The sequence below is a fragment of the Myodes glareolus genome, chromosome 8 (genome assembly GCF_982192425.1).
Source record: "Myodes glareolus chromosome 8, mMyoGla1.1, whole genome shotgun sequence".
NCBI classification, from domain to species: Eukaryota; Metazoa; Chordata; class Mammalia; order Rodentia; family Cricetidae; genus Myodes; species Myodes glareolus.
This window is the reverse complement of record NC_142033.1, coordinates 75,860,403-75,875,370: the sequence shown is the minus strand read 5'-3', so window position 1 is coordinate 75,875,370 and position 14,968 is coordinate 75,860,403. Positions and strand designations below refer to the sequence as shown.

General features: G+C 41.5%; 1 protein-coding gene across 7 annotated transcripts in view; it reads left to right on the top strand.

Moving 5' to 3' along the window:
- Prr14l (proline rich 14 like) overlaps window positions 1-14,968 on the top strand; it is a 76,298-nt gene that overhangs the window by 42,930 nt on the left and 18,400 nt on the right. Inside the window, exon 9 of one of the 7 annotated variants that reach the window (XR_015002778.2) lies at window positions 12,891-13,081. The exons of 4 other annotated variants lie outside the window; for them this stretch is intronic. Coding sequence is in view for 2 of the 3 variants with exons in the window: in XM_085692144.2 (XP_085548270.2) it covers window positions 7,870-8,059 (190 nt within the window). In the remaining variant the exon portion in view is untranslated. Of the gene's footprint in view, window positions 1-7,869; window positions 8,075-8,116; window positions 8,593-12,890; window positions 13,082-14,968 lie in introns of those variants that run through there. 2 more of the 7 variants (XM_085692146.2, XM_085692144.2) reach the window with 2 other exon arrangements.

The following is a 14,968-nucleotide window of genomic DNA, read 5'->3' as shown; positions in this document are numbered from 1 at the left end:
TGGGGCTTGAGACTTGGTTTCTCTTTGTAACAGCCCTAGCTGTCCTAGAACTTGCTCTGTAGAGCAGGCTGGCCTCAAACTTACAGAAATCTGCCTGCCTCTGCTTTCTGACTGCTCTGATTAAAGGCGTGCACCACCACCACTTGGCACTATCACCTTCTTTATTAACTACCCTCTTGTGCCTCCTTGAGAAACACTTCGTGTGCTCCAGGTGCCCCACATCAAGGGATGTTCACTATGAGAATGAAAAGTAAGTTGCAGTGTGGCTTAACATCTTTTAATGTGTGCCTGATCTGAAAGCCTTGTTGATAGAGATCAGTAATTGGGAACAGAAAGGCTCTAATGATACACTAGCCTGTCTTTGTTGTTGTTGTTGTTGTTATTAATTTTGTATTTCTATATAGATTAATGTGTCTCATCAGGGCATGCTTATTTGTTTCTTTATACTTCATTAGCATTCATTCCCCTCCTGTACCCCCTCCTGTACCCAGCTGGCTCTCTGCTCCCCCAGGAAGCCCTCCTTCTGTCTTCGTATTTCATTAGCCACAGTTCCTCACATTCCTCACATTCCTCACAGTCCCATCCTTTTTAGTTTTATGGCCCTCATTTGTAATGTGAAGTGTGTGTTCTGCATTCAAGGGAAAGTCTGGTATTTGTCTTTGACATTCTGGCTTATTTTGCGTAATGAATTCCAGTTACATATGTTTTTTTCTTTAGTTGGCTTTTTTTTTTAGATCGCCAGCTCATTAAAAAACAACATGGAGACTTAATATTTAATTATAAAATAATTATGAAAGCTTGGCCTATAGTTTAGGCTTGTTCCTAACTAGTTTTTAAAACTTAAATTAACCTATATTTTTTAATCTACATTCTTTTACATTGTTTGGTTACCTTTACTCTATACTGCTCATCCTGCATCCTCTGCATCTGGCTTGTAACCCTGCCTTTCTTTCTCTCCAAGTCCTCTCTGTCCCCAGAAGTCCCTCCTAACCTCTTCCTGCCTAGCTAATGGCCGTTCAGCTTTTTATTAAACCAGTCACAGTGACACATCTTCACAGTGTAAAGGAATATTCTGCAACATTTTTCTTATAAATGCATAATTTTATTTTTCTTTGCAAACAAACAGAATTCCTTTTATGTGTATACAGCACATTTTCTTTATTGTGTTAATGGATGTATAGGCTTTTTATTGCTTAGCTGTTCTGAATAACACACCATTGAACATGGATACACAGATGTTTTTGGTGTCACTTTGACACATGCAGGTATATATCTGAAAATTCTATAGTAGGATATATGGAATTTTTCTTTTTTTTTAAAGATTTATTTATTTTTTATATGCATTGCTTGCATGTATATTTGTGTAAGAGTGCCAGAGTCCCTAGAACTGGAGTTACAGACAGTTTTGAGCTTTCATATGGGTACTGGGAATTAAGCCTAGGTCCTCTAGAAGAGCAGCCAGTGCTTTTAACTGCTGAGCCATCTTTCCAGCCCTGACATATGGCATATCTATTTCAGTGTTTTGGAAAACCTCCATACTGATTTCCATGTTGACTACAGAAGTTGGCACTAATTCCTAACTAATTCCTAGCCATCTCTCTAGCCCCTGTTGTGTTTATCTTAATTCCTCACAGTCTCACTTTCTGCTTCCCCATGTCTCTGTCACCCATGGGTAATTTTTTTTTCAGTTGTTTTTTTTTTTTTCAGTTGTTTTTTTTTTTTTTTTGTAGCGAACAATGAAACCAGGCTCCGTCAACTGTGTGTATGACAGCATATTTTGTATTGGCATAAAGTGTTTTCTCGTGCGAATGCTCCAGGAGATGATCTTAGTGTTCTCTCCCTGCTTGGCCGCCACTCACACTTTTTACCCTAATAAATAATGCCACTCCCTCACCTCCTGCCCACCATCATCACACTTCTTATTTGGGTCTTTGAGAAAGCCTTTTTTTCTCCCATGTCATTTCTTTGGAAGATTGTGGACTCTAGGCGATTCTTCTGATATCTGAGTCCTTTTATAGTTTGAATTTTGTAGTTCCAGCTGTCTTACTCAGTGTCCCCTGCCAAACTGAGCAAGGACACTGGCAACCACTAACACTACTCAGGAGACATATAGGCAATTACCAGGGTACCCAAACCTATTAGGCATGTCCAGCCTAGCATGTTTGGCCTTTCTGGGAGCAAGTGGGCCACATTGGTCCTGTGAACATTAAAGAAAGTTTATTGATCTCTATATGGTGGGAATCCCTTTTCTACAAATTTCCTGTCCTTGGCAGTCTAGAAGGAGCAGCTATTTAGCTGCTAAGAGCCAGGTAGAATCCTGTGGTTCTTGAGTGTTAGGCAGGAGTGTCATGGTGGTGTCAGGAATGGCTTTGAGTTCTTTGCTTATAGGACTTTGAACCAGCAGACAGTCCAAATGTCCTCATCTCCTGCTGTCCAGTGTGCAGTGGCTGTCTTTGCTTAGACAGGTAGACTGGGACACCCTTTGTTATGTCTTCTTGAGGAATTGCTCCTTTTATTAATTTGTAGTATTCTTTATCTCATCTGATTCATTTTGGTTATAGATTCACTTTATCAAACATCAAATTAACTACATCAACTTGTTTGTTTTTACTTGTTTGATACAGTATATTTCCACTTTTTTGTTGTTTTTTGTTTTGTTTTGTTTTTCAAGACATTATTTCTCTGTGAGGCCTAGCTGTCCTTGAACTCACTCTGTAGACCAGGTTGGCCTTGAAAACACAGAGATTCTCCTGCCTCTGCCCCTCAAATTCTGGGATTAAAGGTCTACGCCATCACAGCTAGGCATATTTCTGCCCTTAAAAATTTATTTGTTTTATTTGTATGGATGTTTTGTCTTATGTGTGTTTGTGCACTGTATGTGTGCTTGTTGCCCATGGAGGCCAGAAGAGGATGTAAGATCTCCTAGGACTGGAGTTACAGATGGTTGTGAAACACCATGTTGGTGTTAGGAATCAAACCTAGGTCCTCTGGGCCAGCAGCCAGTTTTCTTATCCACTGAGCAATTTCTCCAGCCCCTTGGCTTTATATTTTGACACCTTGACTGTGATATTATGTTGCAGAGAGGTTCTTCTCTGGTTGTGCTTATTTTGGTTTCTAAATGCCTCTTGCATTTGAATCTCTCTTTAAATTAGGAGAAATGATGTTATATTCTAATGAGCCTCTGTATACTTACGTTGTTAACAGTAGACTCACAAACTTCTGGCTCTCAAAATCCTTCTTCCCCTCTTTCACAATGTTCCCGAGCCTTAGGTGCAGGAGTTCTGTTTTAGATATATCTATTGGGTTTTGGCACTCCATGGTCAGTTGTTTTATGCATTTAAACCAGGTACGTTTTTCTGTAATGGTCTGTCTGTTACAAAAAGAAGTTTCTTTGTTGACTAAGAGCTACACTTACCTATGGGTATAAGGGTATTTAGGGTGTAGTTAAGAACTATGCTGCTTGCCGGGCGGCGGTGGCGCACGCCTTTAATCCCAGCACTCAGAAGACTGAGGCAGGCATATCTCTGTGAGTTCGATGCCAGCCTGGTCATCGGAGTGAGTTCCAGGATAGGCTCCCATCCAAAGCCACAGAGAAACCCTGTCTCAAAAAAAAAAAAACCAAAAAACCCAGCAGAAAAAATAACGGCATCTTGAATTTTGCAGGCAAATGGATGGAACTAGAAAACAACATTTTGAGTGAGGTGACCCAGAAAGACAATTATCACATGTACTCACTCATAAGTGATTTTTAAACATAAAGCAAAGAAAACCAGCCCACCAGTCACAATCCCAGAGAACCTAGACAACAGTGAGGACCCTAAGAGAGACATACATGAATCTAATTTACATGGGAAGTAGAAAAAGACAAGATCAGCCGGAGCCGGGCGGTGGTGGCACACTCCTTTAATCCCAGCACTTGGGAGGCGGAGGCAGGCGGATCTCTGTGAGTTCGAGGCCAACCTGGTCTACAAGAGCTAGTTCCACAGGCTCCACAGCTACAGAGAAACCCTGTCTCGAAAAACCAAATAAATAAATAAAATTAAAAAGTAAAAAGACAAGATCTCCTGAGTAAATTGAGAGTATGGGGACCTTGGGGAGAGGGTTGAGAGGGAGAGGAGAGACAGGGAGAGGAGCAGACAAAAATGTAGAACTCAATAAAAATTTTTAAAAAAAAGAAAAAAAAAGAACTGTGCAGCTTTAGTTAAAGTGGCAGAAGTTGCTCCTTATTAGCCTGGGAAGTTAGGTTTCTAGTACCAAGCATGATCTCCGTTTTCTTGAGCAGGCTTTAAGTCCAATTAGACAACTGTTGGTTACCACCAAGATGTGAGTGCCACTATCTCACCCTTAGGGCTGTCTTGCCATGCTGCAAGTTATTGTGGGTGACAGGCAGTCGGCTGTGAATGGTGGTTACTTCCTTCCCTTGGAAGCTTATAAAGCACCTTTTGGTACTATGAAAGCTAGTCCTTGGGCCTTTCAGGTCAGATCCAGCTTGGATCCTCTGAGTTCTATGTCTGCAGTGCATGGTGTCTTCAGTAATAAAGCCTTAAGTTCAAACTCTAGGAAGCAGACAAGAACAGTGGCAATACCCATATTGTTTTGGGACATTCTTGATCTCTCCTGTTCTCAGCAGCTCGTAAGAGGGTTTCTTAAACCTATTTCTAGTCTTGTTTTTGAGTTTTCATTTTTTTTAGGCAAGATCTTCGTGCCTTTAACTCATTCTGTAACACAAACAGGCCTCTGGTTACAGACCTGTGCCATCGGGACTAACTGAAAGGTACAGGTTTTTGCTTCAGTTTGGTTTTGGTTTTGTCTTAAGATAGTGTTTCTCTGCATAGCCCTGTCTGTCTTGGAACTCCGTCTGTAGACCAGGCTAGCCTCAAACTCACAGAGATCCTCCTGCCTTTGCCTCCCTAGTGCTGGAATTAAAGTCAAACACCACCACTTTCCAGCTGAACAATACAGTTTTTAATAAATTTTTGCCTTAAGATTCTTTTGGGTGTGGCTGGAGAGATGGCGTTGATCGAGAGCACTTGCTGCTCTTGCAGATGGCCCAGGTTTCTTTCCCAGCCTCCACATGGTCATTCACAACCATCCATAGCTCCTGTTGCAGAGGTTCTGATGCCCTCTGTAAGTACCAAGCAGACACTTAGTGCACATACAAAAAGTAAAATGAATAAATCAAATAAATAAAATGTTGAGGGGGAGACTTTTTTGGGCTTTCAGATGACAATTTTTTTTTTTTTTTGAGACAGGGTTTCTCTGTAGCTTTAGAGCCTGTCCTGGAACTAGCTCTTGTAGACCAGGCTGGCCTCGAACTCACAGAGATCCTCCTGCCTCTGCCTCCCAAGTGCTGGGATTAAAGGCGTGCACCACCACCACCTGGCTGCAATCTTTTTTTTTAAAGATTTATTTATGTGAGTGCTGTATCTGCATGTATGTATGACTATGCCAGAAAAAGGCATCGGATCCCACTGTAGATGGCTGTGAGCCACCATGTGGTTGCTGAGAATTGAACTCAGGACCTCTGGAAGAGCAGTCAATGCTCTTAACCACTGAGCCATCTCTGCTCCCTGAGATGGGATCCCTTATAGAGCACCTTATCCTCAAAGTAGCTATATACATTTAAAACTGTGGTCCATGTTGCCAGAGTACCCTTCCTAAACTAGAAACTAGGTGGATTTCTTATTGGAGTCAGTTTGGTTATGACCAAATTAGTATACATGGGCTCACATGTGTATCAAATCATATAGTATCTTACATTTATTTTATTTGGTTTTTTGAGACTGTCTCATGTGTAGCCCTGGCTGACCTACAGTTTGTTATGTAGACCAGGCTGGCCTCAAACTTAGAGATCCATCTACCTCTGATGGGATTAAAGGTATGTACTACTGCCTCCTAGCTGATCTTAAATTTTTCAAAACAATTTTTCTAGATTTTTTTTATCTTCATATCTGTATCACATGCTTTCCTAGAGTCCATAGAGGTCATAAGAGAGCATTGTGTCCCTAGAATTGGAATAATTGATGGTTGTGAAAGACCATGAGGGTGCTGGAGAGATAGATGGCTCTGTAAAGAGCACTGGTTTTTCTTACAGAGAACCTTTGTAGGGTCCAATTCCCAGCACTCCTGTGGCAGCTCACAGCCATTTGTGCCTGTTGCCTGGGGAGGCCAGAAGAGGTGGGGATCAGATCCCCTGGAGTTCTAGACAGTTGTGAGTTGCCAGTGGTGCTGGAAGTGGGAACCAAGTTCTAGCCAGTGCTTTTATTTTAACCATTGAGCCAACTTTTCAGCCCCCATTTTTAATTTTTTGTTTGTTTTGTTTTGTTTTTTTGAGACGGTTACTCTGTATAACAGCCCTGGCTGTCCTGGAACTCGCTCTGTAGACCAGGCTGACCTCGAACTCAAAGAATTCCGCCCGCTTCTGCTTCCCAAGTTCTGGGATAAAAAGGGCGTGTACCAAAACTTCCTGACTCCGTTTTTAATTTTTAGAGGAATCTTTATACTATTTTTGAAGAGACTGGAAAGAACAAATAAGAGCCCTTGATAGGATACTCTTCTAGGGACCCTATATTTGTTCCAGCGCCCATGTCAAGTGACCTCCATCTCCCTTCCCAAGTATCTGATGCCTTATATCGTACACTCACACAGACACACACATGTACACATGAATAAAAATGTTTAAGATCTTAGCAGATCAACGTGCGTGATACTTAGAGCAGTGCACATGCTCACCTTTCGTCAGACTCAAGAGAGGTGGTAAAGAGTTGCCTGATTTCCATTTTCTGGATTAGTGGTACTGTGTAGGGTTTTTTGTTTTGTTTTGTTTTGTTTTACACACATGTTGGTTATTTCTTTGACTTCAGCTTTCACAAATACTCCTGTATCAAGTTTGTGGAGTTTTTGATTTAATTTTCAAATATTAGGGTTTTTTTTTTTCTTTTTGCTCTTGGAGTTTGTGCAACGTATGGAAATTAACCCTTTAGCAGGTGTGTTATTTACAGGAACTTCTGTTCTCCAGATTGTCTTTGCTCTGCTGGCTCTTTGTTGCACAGAGCTTTTGAGTTCTGTGTGATCACATTGTTCACGTGTACTCTTGTTACCTGTTTGTCTGCAATTATACTTTCAGAAACATGCTTAGCCACTTCAATGACATGAGATATTTCCCTAGGGCTTCTTATAGTTTCCTAGTTCCAGTCTAGTGCTGATCTATATTCCTGTCCAGGTGAGGAAAGACCAGTTTTACCTTTTTACACCTGGAGTCAGTTTTCCCAGTACCATTTACAGAGAGTTGGCTTTCTACACTGTGTGCCCTTGTCAACTGTGGTGAAATCACTTGATATAATAGGTGTGTGAATTATTTATTTCTGTATTCTCCACTCTGCTTTATTGTCTTCATACCAATACCTTGTTGTTTTGGTTATTCCAGATTCATAGTATTTCTTAGGGTTTTTTGTTTGTTTGTTTTTCTGAAAGGGTCTTGCCATGTAGTTATAGTTGGCTTGAAACTCATATCCTGGCCTAGCCTCAAACTTGGTGCAATCCTGCTTCAGCTGTGATTATAAGCATGCGATATCATGCCTGGACTTATGCATTGTGTTTTAAAGTTGAGTATTGAAACTGAGAATGTTGGAGAATGTACATTTAATCCCAGCAGAGGCAGGTGGTTCTCTGTATATTTGAGGCCAACCTGGCCTGCATAGTGAGTTCCAGGTCAGCTAGAACTACAGAATGACAGCTTGTCTTGAGAAACCAAAAAGAAAAGAAAGAAAAAAGAATTTTATAAATAAATAAAATTTAAAAGTTAGATATTATAATGCCTTCAGCTTTGTTTTTGTTTGTTTTTTTCTTTTGCCATGCGGGGGATGGAAGCCAGGGACTTACATATGCTAGGCAAGTATCATACCACAAAGTAATATACCTCCCACTTTGTTTTTGTTGTTTGTATTTTATGTTCATTTTATCTATTTGTATGTTTGTCTTATCTCTGTCTGTCTGTCTGTGTATGTGTGTTGTCTATTTGTGTTTGTATGTGTGTATGCGTGTGTGTGTCTCTTTGTAAGAGGTGAGGTTGTGGGCATGGGGTGTCCTGTCATTCTGCTTTTTTCATTTGGGACAGGCTATTTTCTTGAACCTGGGACTTATGGAACCAGCTCCAGCCCCACTTGTCTTCAGGGCAATGACTGCCAGGATCCACAGTCTGCTCCTCGTGACTGGGGGCAGGTGCTCTATAAACCAAAGAGCCATCCCACCAGCCCCTTTTTTCCTCAAGACCGTTTTGTAACATCATCGTTCTTCTCTCGTGGATCTGTGTGTAGAACGAAGAAAGACAAATCAACGATATTTAAAATGACTTCATTAATTACAAAGAGGGCTTAGCAAAATCAGTGATTTCATTAATATGTTTTTATAGGATTTGTCAAAAAGGGCTGTTTTGGGCTGGAGAGATGGCTCAGAGGTTAAGAGCATTACCTGCTCTTCCAAAGGTCCTGAATTCAATTCCCAGCAACCACATGGTGGCTCACAACCATCTGTAATGGGGTCTGGTACCCTCTTCTGGTCTGCAGGCATATACACAGAATATTGTATACATAATAAATAAATAAATAAATACTTAAAAAAAGAAGGGCTGTTTTGAAAGACTTTATGGACATTTCTCATGTGTCAGTTGTATAAATTAAAGATTGAGACATTGATTGTTCCAAAACTGTCTTCCTTCTATAAATGTGGAAATTCCCTGAATGAATGAGGTGTAAGGTCACTCTGTAGGTGTTAAATGGCAGTTCAATTTAGCTCTTCGGATTTTTACCTTAGTATCATGTATTGGTTTGGGTACAGTCAGGATATAGAAACTATATGACATTTTAACATAATACAGAATTTCAGACTATAATAGGACAGTAAATGTAATGAGGCTTCCAAAGGGTGTGCTCAGACTGAGGAACAAAGGAAGGACGTACTTGGGAGGATCACTAACTCCCCATGGTTGACATTGAGACTGTGATGACAGAGCTATGGCCGCAGCCCATTGGGTGACTGGATCATAGAGGCCACAGCAGGCAAATAGGAAAGAACCACATTTTGGAGCAAGAGGCTGACAGGCTGTAACTGTGATACAAGAGCTGGAGTCTGTGATGTTTATTACAGAAGGACTACGTAAAACCCTGGACAGGTGTCTATGAGACCTGGAGGACCTTCTCTTCAGGGTAGGGCTATTATGTTATCAAAGGACTCTTTGTTCTGGCCACATAGCTAAGGTATAGATGTTCAGGGGGTGTTCAGGTGACTTCTAGTCGCCCCCATATATGTGTGTCACTAATGGGCTCATGGCAGAACCAAAGGAAAGCACTCAGAACACAGATGAGACACACCCTCATTCTGTGTTGTTCTGCTAGCACCTTCTAGCTGAGCTGAGCCTTGTATTGGTATGCAGAAGAAATGCTTCAGCAGCCCAGGAGTCCAGTACCATAAAACAGATCCTGATCCTTAAATTTTGAACTTAGGCAAAATATTTTGATAAGGAGCACATTTCAGGCAACATTTTCTTTTCCAGGAGGTATTTTTTGTGTGTGTGTGTGGGGGGGGGGGAATGGGGTTGCGATGCCTCAGAGGCTAATTGTGTTACTGATCTTACAGAGGTCCTAAGTTTGGTTTTCAAATCCATGTGAGGTGAGTCACAACCACCTGTGTTGCTCCAGCTCCAGGGGACCTGACGCCCTTTTTGGCTTCTATGGACACCTGCACTCAAACAGACATACACACACACTTAAATAAATCTTCTTAAAAGTATAATTAACCAGTTACTCTGGTGCACACTGGTAGGGTTTGCTGAAGGAGGCAGAGGCAAGAGGATCACAAGTTCAAGGCCAGCCTGGGCTATACATTTTTTTAAAAAGTATAATGAAATAAATAACTACAAGATTTGAAGAGAGCTGGAGAGATGAGACAGCAGTTAAAAGCTCAATATCTTCTTTCAAAGGACCCAGGTTCAGATCTTGACACCTATACGGCTCCTCGCAAACTTTAGCTCCCCTCCAGGGTACCTGACACTTTGATCCCCCCTGTGCACTGGGCACCACATGGTGCACACATAGGAATGCAGGCCTAATGCTCATACACATAAAATAAGTTATCTTTAAAACAAGATTATTAAAAAGGTTTGAATAAATGAAAATTTATGTGTTCTGATGCGATGGTTGTATAAAAGATAAAGTAGTAATAACCAAGAAAAAAGTTTTGTTTATTGAGACTTGATCTCTCTATGTAGCCCTGACTGTCCTGGAATTTGCTCTGTAGACCAGGCTGGCCTTGAACTCACAGAGACCCACCTGCCTCTGCCTCCTGAGTGCTGGGATTAAAAGCATTTACCATCACATCCAGCTAAGATGAAATTTTTTAAAGGAATGAAATAAGAATGCTAGTCTCAGAAATTTAAAATATTAAGTCTCTGGCTGGAGAGATGGCTCAGAGGTTAAGAGCACTGACATCTCTTTCAGAGATCCTGAATTCAATTTCCAGCAGCCTCATGTTGGTCCACAGCCATCTGTTATGGGATCTGGTGCCCTCTTCTGTCATCCAGGCATATATGCAGGCAGAACACAATGTACATAATAAATAAATAAATCTTCAAAGAAAATTGTCTCAAAAATTAACCAGAACATAAATCATAAATTGCTAAAACAATAAAAAATCTGAAAATGAATACCAATACATAGTGAGATTTAGTGTTTGAAGATGCCTTCTTAGTTCCATGGTGGAAAGCTAGGCTCTTAAATTAATTCTGTTTGAATGGTAGCCGTTTTAAGAATAATAAAGCTGTATCTGTATGTCTTTATCTCAAACATATTCTCTACTAATCAGATCTTAATGTAAACAAAGCAACCTAAGAACATTTGAACAAAGTGTAGGAAATTTCAGGTTGGGATGGGCTAACTATAATAGAAATTTGTGAGTCATAAAATAAAAGACTGAAAAATATATTGCATAAAAATAAAAAAGCTCTAGAACCAAACCTGGTGGCACATACCTGTAACCCTAGCACTTAGGAGGTGGAAATGGGAGGATCAGGAAAGGCTAACCTTTGCTACATAGGAAATTTGGGTCAGCCTAGGCTACATGAGACCCTATCTCAGCAAAATTAAAAGAAGTATTAAAGTAGGCTGTGGTGGCACAGGTTTGTAATCCCGGCACTCAGGAAGATGTGGGAGGGTAGTGAATTGTAGCAAACTTATACTGCACAGTTGAGACATCCCAAAAAAGCAGGAGAAACCAGCAAGGTGACTCATTGAGTAAAGGGGCTCGCTTTACAAGTTTATGATCTGTATTCTCTCCCTAGAGCCTGTCACCTTGTTGATTTAGTATAGAAACAGTAAACGAGACCCTACATCACAAAGGAGGTTTAAGAGCTGGGTTTAGAGTTGCATGCCTTTAATCCCAGAACTCAGGAGGCAGGGCCAGTTGGCTCTCTTGTGAGTTTTAGGCTTGTCTGCTCTACAATGTGAGTTCCATGTCAGCCAAAGCAACACAGTAAAACCCTGTCTCACAAATAAAGCAAAAATAAAAATCTCAGTTTAAGAGCCTGATAGTGGCGGCACATACCTTTAATCCTAGCTCTCAGGGGGTAGAGGCAGGTGAATCTCTTGAGTTCAAGGCCAGGCTGGTCTACAGACAGGACAGCTAGGGCTACAGAGAGAAACCCTGTTTTGAAAAACCATATAAATTTTAAAAAGTCTTTAACAGAAAAAGAGAGCCAACTCCCCAAATGGTCTCTCTCCTTCACACTAGTTCCTGGCATATATGTGTGTACATACATTCTGAATAATACATTTTATACGTGCGTGTGTGTGTGTTTGCGTGTATGCATGTGTGTGTGACTGTGTGTCTTTGTTTATTGGGGCTGGTGACATGGCTCAGCAGTGCTCTTGCAGAGGACCCAAGTTGAGTCCCCAGCACCCATAGGTGGCTCACAGCCATTTATAACTCCAGTTTCAGGGGTTTGATGTTTTTTCTGACTTCCTAAGGCTCCTGCATGCATATTGTATGTATACATTTAAACAGAAAATGTAAGCATTTGCGTATTTTAAAGTTACTACTTGAGAGAAACCAAATGTCAGCCAAGTACAATGACATGGTTATAGTTTGTCCTACTCTAGAAGCTAAGACAGGTGGGTTGTTTCAGTTCAGGAGTTGAAGGCCAGCTTGGGCAACATAGCGAGAACCCAGCTCAAATAAGGAAATAATGTGTGCCATTCTCAAATAACAGTGGTAGAACTGATAGATTGCTCAGACCAAATAGTTGATACTGGACAAAGGGTATAAAAGGAATCCCACATTTTTCCTTCATATACTTAAAAACGGAGAGAACCGTACCGAAGTTTGAGCATATCTGTGGAGCAGAGCACTAGAGATAGACATGTCGCTGGACTTCAGGAGGTCCTGTGCTACAAGGCTTACATGGGAAGAACTAATTATTGCTAAACCAGCACAGAAAACATGAAAGAAATGAAAACCAAGTTGCATAAACAAATTCAGCATAAAATAAGTATACATAGTTGGGCATGGTAGCACATGCCTTTAATCCCATCAGCGTTTGTGGGATCACTGAGTTCAAGGCCAGCTTGCTGGATCTACATAGTGAGTTCTAGGACTAAGTAATGAGATCTCTCATAAAAATAGAGGGGAAAAAAAACCCAGTAGATGTGAACCAAAAATAAAGATATATTCCTCCCTCCCCAATGACCACAGCAACAATACAGGACATTACCCTCTCGCAACCCTGACAATGAGGGAAAGGGGAGGAACTCTGAGGAGGTCAGCAATTTTTGTGGATTGGCAGCCTGGATCCATGCTACCAGGAAGGGCTGGCAACCCTAAGCTGAGGTTCTGGTTTACAGGGGTCCCAGGTTGTTGTTTAGTGCCTTTACCTAGAGCACTGACGGAAGAGTGCACAGCCCCTCCTCACTCTGCACCTGCCAAGTGATGAGGAGCTCCTCCGAGCCCCGAGCTGCAGCCTGGACCTGGGCAGCTGGGACCACACACTGGCAACCATGGAACCTGCATCTCAGTCACTAAGGGTGATGACAAGGTCTGTAAATCTGTCCTTTCCTGAAGGCCTATGTGGCAATTACTGTATCTGCGGCTCTTGTTTTACGCTTGCATTTGGCAGAGCAGGATGATATTGTGTAACCATTCTTTTATTTTAACATTTATGTGTATATTTGAATGTTTTTCCTGCATATATCTGTGAATATATGCACGCCTGGTATCCAAAGAGGTCATGAGGGAATGTTGGGTGCCCTAGAACTGGATTTATGTTTGGTTGTACATTATCATGTAGGCTCTGGGAATCAGACCCGAGTCCTCTGCAAGAGCAGCAAGTGCTCAGAATTGTTGGTAGTCATGAAAATGAGGTCAAGTGGCTTGGGCTGTACTGGCGATGCTTGGCCACCCACAGCTAAAAGCATTTGGATCTGGAAATTAATGAAGAGAATGTATATTAAGTGTGACAGTGTCCTCAGCCCCATCCACGGGATATCCATGTGAGGAGGTTTAGCCTCTGCCAGCTTTGATAACACAGTAAAGCTCTATCAGGAGGACTTCACTGGCTAGCACCTGGTATCCTACATTAATAACTGTACAGTGTGTTGAGTGCCAATATCTCCTAGGAAACAAACAAGGGTAGCATGCATTACTTCTGGCTTCAGCTGGAAAAATATCAGGATAGCATGTTGTGGGGGTTCTGCCCCAGCACCATTTGATATCATCTAACCAGGGCCCTAATAATAGCTTGTGGGGACTCATCTTCTGAGTGTCGGAGGTGGATTCCAGTTCAGATCTGCACCATCTCTGATAGTCTACCAGTATCAACCCATTTCCCAATGTTCAGCTGTGTAGCCTAGAACCCACAAGAGCTAGCGTTCTGCGTTGATGATGGGGATGTAGCCTCAGGAAATACCAGTGGCCAGAATTCTGGCCGGGGCTTCCAAAAAAGTCGGGAAGTTGTGATTTGACAACAAATACCCCAAGACTTTGCCAACTCCTGAGAGGACCTGAAAAAGCACCCTTGACTTTCATTTAACTTAACTCATTTCTGTTGAGACTTTTCTGTTGAAAAGGTGTCCTTGACACAGGACCTCAGTAAAGCCATAGAACACAGTACATAGTAATACTACAGGTTCTTCTGCAACAGGTGTTTTGGGAGTGAATGTAGTAGTATTCATTCATTCATTCATTCATTCATTCATTCATTCATTTTTGAAACGGTTTCTCTGTGTGGTAGCTCAAACTGTCTTGGAACTCTTTGTAGACCAGGTTAGCCTCAAACTCTCAGAGATCCACCTGCCTCTGCCTCTTGGTTACTGGGATTAAAGGTGTAAGCCACCATGCCCCACTGAATGTAGTATTTATAATTGTGATCTATCTGTGGGAGGAGGTCTGTATGTGTGCCAGATCTTAGTTCATAAGCACATTCAGTTTTGTTTTGTTTTTATAGTTATATTATAAATTGTCTATAAGTCCTGCTTCCCCAAATTGTAGCTAATTCTTGCATTTAAGATACTTCAAAATTGAACAAATTTTATCCCCATAATGTCCATTTATTTAGAATAGAGAGATGTCTCTTCATTCCCTTAGGGATACAAAATATAAGTGGGCTGGATGTTTTGGTGCATGCTTTTAATCCTACCATTTCAATGGTAGAGATCAGAGGGAATCAGGGATTTGAAACCAGTTTAGGCAATGTACCAAATTGAAGGCCAGGCTGGGCTGTATGAATTACTGTCTCAAAAAATAAACTGGGGGCTGGAAAAATGACTTAGAGGTTAGAGAAGTGGCTACTCTTCTAGAGGGCCCAGGTTGCACTCTCCTCACCCACATGGTTGCTTACAGCCATCTGAGATTCCAGTTCCAGAGTACCTGGTACCCTCTGCTGGGCTCCATGGGCATACATATCAGGTGCATCCACATACACTCG